At 21.2% G+C, this 6,705-nt stretch overlaps 1 protein-coding gene across 1 annotated transcript; it reads right to left on the minus strand.

Moving 5' to 3' along the window:
• Positions 1–2,568: 2,568 nt before the first annotated feature.
• EIN_148330 (hypothetical protein) lies at positions 2,569–3,524 on the minus strand (the record flags this gene model as incomplete). The annotated part of the gene is made up of 4 exons (XM_004184829.1): positions 2,569–2,677; positions 2,903–3,184; positions 3,270–3,300; positions 3,419–3,524. 4 exons carry the CDS (start codon positions 3,522–3,524, stop codon positions 2,569–2,571), a joined length of 528 nt encoding a protein of 175 aa, XP_004184877.1.
• Positions 3,525–6,705: the final 3,181 nt, after the last annotated feature.

A 6,705-nucleotide genomic window follows, 5' to 3' on the forward strand; every position in this document is an offset into this window, starting at 1 on the left:
CTTCTTTCTTTTAAATAAGTTGGTATTTTTCCTCTTCACCTTAAAAAAGTACAAAAAGAATATTACCAAGTTATTTTAAGAAAAATTATAGTAAATTATAAATTAAACATATTTTGTTTTTCATAATATATATATCATATTATTTATTTCGTTTTATTGCAAAAAACATTAATAAATATTTTTTTATATTATTGTTTGGTACTTATTTATAAATTATTCGGATTGTAATAAAAGTCTGATAATTAAAATAGTTCAAAAATACTAAAATAATAACTATTCTATATAGTTTATTTAAAACAAGTCATGTTTTTTAACAAAAAACAATGTTTATTATTTTATATAAAAATGTAATAATGTTTATTTTTATATTTTTAAATTAACTTTGTGTTTTTAAACAATCAAATAAAATATTTTTTTGTCAAAAAAATAAATAGTTAATTACAATTATCTCATCTAATAACAAAAATACAATTATGATTTTTACCAATAAATATGTTAAATTTATAAATTCAATAAACAATACAACTCAAAAGAGACTCAAAACAAATAAAAATGAGATATAAAAGGAAATCTTAAATAACACATATAACAGAGCACATTAATTGAAAACAACACTCTGGGTGGTTTATAGAAGCATTTTAAGCTCCTCCACAATGAGGTAAATGAAATACAATTGAAATTAAGTTACACTCTGCCTGTTTTTAAACATAGCCAAGGAGTCCACTAAATTGAAAAATGGAAGGTAAACATTGTTAAGCAAAAATGAAGGACATGTGTAAGAGTGAAAAGACAATGTAAAAATTGATAAATGGACAAATTATTTCCAAAACAATTACTCAAAAGGAAGAGATTGTATTTTTCTCCAATTGTGAACAAGGAATTGGACACATGAAATTCTGGGTACTGGAGATTGGCAAGAAATAAATATTGACAAACAGCGGGATGTATGAGAAATTGTGCAATAAGGAATATCTGGAAAAAGTTCGAAGCGCCTAATAGAAACACTACTAGAATCCGTTCTGAGTAAATGATTTGTTTGTTTGAACAAAAGGAAGAGAAAAAAGAAAAAACAATTATTAAACAAGAACAAAGGGCGATACAAATAGCAGGCATACTTTAAGAAATGCTAGAATCAAACTGTTGTGCCCCGAAAGTGGTGGACTATGTTTAAGCTTTTGGGGCCGAAAGAAACTGTTTTTGAAACTTATCCGTGTATCAACTACTCGCTATAAATTAAAAAGTGGAGAAAAACTTTTTGAAACTAAAGTGGCTGATATCAATAATGAATATATTATCAATTATATCTTATTAACTTGTTTACATTTTTCTTTGATAAAGTTGATGTTTTTTGTGCGTTTTAAAGATTTCTAATAATGATTCTATTCTGGGTTTTAATTTTGTTTATAGAATAATTGAAGCAAATCGATGTTGTGGTAATTAATTGACATATTTCAAGTTTTGTTTCTGTTATTCTTTTATGTTTGTATTTTTGTTATACAAATGTTATTAATCCCGTAAAATTAAGTATTTTTCACCAATCTTTTTTGGGAAAATAAATCAATTTTGGATTTATTTATATTTTAACTAAATTTTTTCAGAATTTTAATTATATTATTAATTTGTTGTTTTGATTAATATATATTTTTATTTTTTATCCTATTTGTGTTTTTTTGTTATATTTTTGTAACTATTAAAAATAGTATATATATTATAAATTTATTAATTTTTACTCAATGTTATTTTATTTATTGAAAATAATTGTATTATTTTTTAATTTAAAAATATTATAAAATTTAATACATAATTAAATAATGTAAATTAATTGTACCAATATTTATAATATATATAATTATAAATTATAATACACAATTATAATGACTTTATATTAATTTTAGTTATATTTAATTATAAGTATAGTTAATAAATAATTAATAAATCGGTCAATTTGGCTTTTTTTATTGCTAAATTTCGGGAAGAACTTGTCTTTCTGAAAATTTTGCCTTTTTTATGTGGGTATTTTTCCTGTTTTTTTACATTTAATGAAACCAATATAATATCATATTGTTTCTGAGATATAAACATCCAAAAATAGGTGATGATGTGGCAACCTTTTTTTTCCCGATTTTTAGGCCAACACATTTTTGGCAGCTTGCCTCACCTTGACCAGTGTCTTAATATAATATTTCTAAATCATTATCTTCTGATAAACACATTACTTTATTCATTAATCTTTTAGACATACTTAATATTTGTATACCATTTAGATAATTGGCATCAAAGTTATCAATTTCATTATGTATTTTAATTCCAAATTTACTATTTCTTTATTCTTCTCTTGTGTATTCCAAAATACTTGTTCTAGGACCAGATATAGGAATAGAATTAGGTAATCTATTCATTTCTAATAAATTATTTTATGACGATTATTTACATAAAATGTTTAAACTTCATATTCAACCCATTTACCTTCTTTATTCTTCTTTATATTAACACCATTAACAAACACAATCATTTTTTTTCACTAATTGGTTTCTGTATATACTTTCCATATATAGAATTCATAATCAATTAAATAACATACTCTATTGGTGATCCTTTATATTCACACCTTAATTGATATAAATTTTCAATAACATCTCTAATAATTGGATTCCTTTTACCAGTCCAAACATATCCTCTAATAATTTTACAATCTATATTTTGTTATTTTACTAAATCTTCTAAAGTAATATTATCCACTATCATATTACATAATTCGTTTATATTTCTATTTAATTTAGTTTTAGGATCTTTTTAACATAATAACGGAAAATATATTTTAATACCAATTTTAGTAATTTGTATATCTACAACATAAGCACTAATGAATCTATCTTAAGTAGTTTCAAATTGATTTTCTAACATTGAATGTTCTAATAAATACTTTAAATTAAGTTGATTATCAGTCATAACCATTGGTAAACCTTCTACTAAATACAATCTTTTCATAGCTGATGGATATAGAGAACAAAAATCTAGATCATATATTTTATCTTTTACTTGTTGCATTTTATTATCTTTACACATACATCTACCACCATATATAGCACCTCTTAAGAAATCTCCAACGTTGGATGAATAATAATATAAATTAACAACTTTAGAATAAATATTCTTGTAAAATACATATTTACTAAAGATGGAGCTGTTAAACATGTATCAACATTTATAATTAAATTAGATTAACAATCTTCTTTAAATATATTAAATCCTTCTTTAAGAATTCTAACATCTTGTTTACAATAAAATTCTGCATATTCTCTATTATTAAAACATAAACTTTTTTCAAATTGTTTTGTTATATTTAATTTATTAATATTATCTTTAAATTGTTTAATTTCGTCTTTAGTTTTAAAATGTTTTCATGAATCTTCAACACTTTTATAACTAAGTTTAATATAAATTTTATAATAGAAATTATAAGGAAATGCTTTTTTAATTCCAACATCTAGATTAAATGTTTTAGGAAAATCTCTTAATAGCATGTTTAACAATGATAACAAATCTTAAAACGTAATAATCTTAGATTTAAAGTAAGGTACTTTAACTTTAATCTTTAATTTAAATATTTTATTACCTTTAGGTATAAATTCAACTATTTGATAATCATTCATTATAAATCTTCCATCAAATCCCAAATTATGAAAATAACATAAAGAAAAATCTTTTAAACTGTTTATATATTTATTTACAAAATTATCTCCATAATATGAGTTAATATCAGTTTTTTTTCTCCAAAAGCAACACAATAAGGGTTTTCAATATTATTAAGTTTATTCATAGCAATATTACCAACTCTATTAATATCATCTTTTTCATCTTCGTCATATATTTCTTTACCTTATTCATTATATGATTCGAAATCAGCATAATAAATATTTGAATATTCTTCAATATCATTGTTTTTTCTATTATCAAAATGTTTTATAATTTCATATATTTTTCTAAATGATTCTATTGAATAATCAACATTATTAGTATTATCTTTATGTTGTTGTTAAATCTCATTTGTAATATTAATTTTATCATTATAATGTTTATTATTTACAATATTTATTAAGAATTTGATAAAAGACATTTTCTTTCTAGAATCTTTTTTAGGTCTGCTTTTAATCAAACAAAACGTTTAGAAATAATTAGATAAAACAGTATTAGTATCTTTACTATATTTCTTTATTTGGTCATAATGATCGAAAAAGTATTGTGTAATTGGTAAATCAACATCTGGGAAATAATGATGATCAAAATATGCAATTATAATAATATCTTTAGATTTATTTGCTTTCAAGATAATTACTTCTTTATTTTGTTTCTTATAATATTTTCCAATTTGAACATTTAATTTATATTTCTTAACAAATAGATTGACAACTTTTAAAGATAAAATTACTTGTAAACACTCTATATCTATAGTTTCGCTTAATGTTTCGTTATTTGTTTGTTTAAGGATGGCATTAGTAAAACAATTATTTTTAAACTTTTAATTTTTGGTAAGAGAGAATTGTAATAATTCTGAAAATTGTTTAAACTCTTTGTTAACAACATTACTAAATAAACCTCCAGTATGAGATTTATTCATTCTAGTTTGTTTAATTGGATTTTCTCATGTCATTTATAAAGTTAAAAAAAATATTATTTTAGAATAATAGAAAAATAAATTTCAAATATCTTGACATTATTTTAATCTGGAATATTGCTTTGAAAGTACCGACTGAAATGTAGGCGCTGAAAATGCGGTATTCCACTACTACCAAATAATAAATACCGAAGTCAAATTTTCAATTAATTTTTTATTTAAATATTTAAATATTTTAATATTTTTTTAAGTTGTTAATTAGATATGAAGTATTATTTGTTTGAATTCTATCAATTACACGTTAATTTATATTCAAACCAATTCATTATGATAACTATTATTTATTTTATTATACAAACACTTTGAAATTTATTTTGAACCAAACCCGCCTTATAAACATTTCAATTACTTTTTTTATTTCTCGTTTATTTTTTGACTAACATTACTATCAAAATTTGAAATTATGGGCTTTTATTAAATAAAAGAGATTTTAACACCATAAAAATTTATATATTTATATAGTATTTTGACAACAAAACAGCCCAGTACATGAAACCGGGAACAGGGATGATGAGATGGTTCAGAAAGAGTACTGCTCGGAGTCATGTGAGCCTACCGAAAAGTTGGGCGAAACATAATTGAATTATTATGTTTTTTGACAACAAAACATATACAATCAATTAATTTGATAGACACCACAAAACAAACAAGATAAAATAATGTTTAAAGATGCTCCATTTAGAGTAAAAATAATTATATTAATTAAAAATGTAATTGTAGATTAAAAAATTGTTGTTTTTAAATATTGTTATTGTTCAAAAAACAAATTTATTTTAATATTTTGTAGAAGTCAATTCATTTTAAAACTTTCATACAATAACTTATAATGTTGTTGCGAACTATATTTTAATTTTGGCTTATTTAAGCGTTAATATGATTTTTGACATCAATTATAATTAACACAAAGTTATTTAACTATCATAATTTATAATGTATATATTGTTATATTTATATGCGCTTATCTTGTTGTTAACTATTATTTTAATTTTAACGAAATGATAATATTATTGTGTTTATTCTTTTGTTTGTAATAATGGATCGTGCATATATATTGGTGAAAAATGAATAATTTGTTAATTTAATATTTAAAAAAGAATTTGCTTATTTTTTCTTGTTGATTGTACCCAGTTTTTTATTGGTGTTTATTTATTAATTTTTACATTGTATTCAATCTTATTATTAGTTTGTCAATATAAATAATAAATTATCGATGTCAATTTAATTTAATTGGTTTATTTATTATATAATCGCCCAAAAAGAAAATGTATATATTGTGTCATGTAATTACTTTGTAATTATTAATATTTTCGTTTATAGACTGTTTATTGTTGTTTGTAAGATAACAATTATTATTATTTGTTGTTTTAATCATTTATCAAAAATTTTAATATAATAAAAAAGTGAAAAGCTGGTTTATTGTAATATAATATGGTGTAATTAATCATATAAATATTAATATTATTAACCCTTAGAAAACAGCGTTTTCAATTATTCATACAACAAAGTTATCAATATGATAAAAAGTTTAAACAAACAAATAACATATGTACTATAATGTAGAAACAAATGTAATTGTTAAATATAATTTCCAATCGAATATTATATTTTAATAGGAGTGTTATTCTCAAATAATAATTGTAACTTTTGCGTAATTAATTTTACATTTTCTTAAAACAAAGAAAAATTAAATATAAACAATTGTTTTCGATTTCATTTTGAAATAACTTCGATATCCTCAATTTTAATTTAACAACTTTTTCTTTATAATTACGTACAAGCAAGATATAATATACATTTTTTACTATCTTTTTATAATGCGAGTTTTGTTAATTGATTATATCAAAAATCGTCAAAACACAACAAAAACGCCAAATAATATATAAAATTGATTATTAAATTAAAGATACATTTATTGTAATTAATATTGTATTATAAAAATAATAATATAAACATATATTTATTGTATATATATGTGTTTTGAAAAATGAATAAAACAGCTTAAAAATAAAAAAATAATTTCACAAATTTGT

The sequence above is a fragment of the Entamoeba invadens genome (genome assembly GCF_000330505.1).
Source record: "Entamoeba invadens IP1 unplaced genomic scaffold scaff_1105074726509, whole genome shotgun sequence".
NCBI classification, from domain to species: domain Eukaryota; phylum Evosea; order Mastigamoebida; family Endamoebidae; genus Entamoeba; species Entamoeba invadens.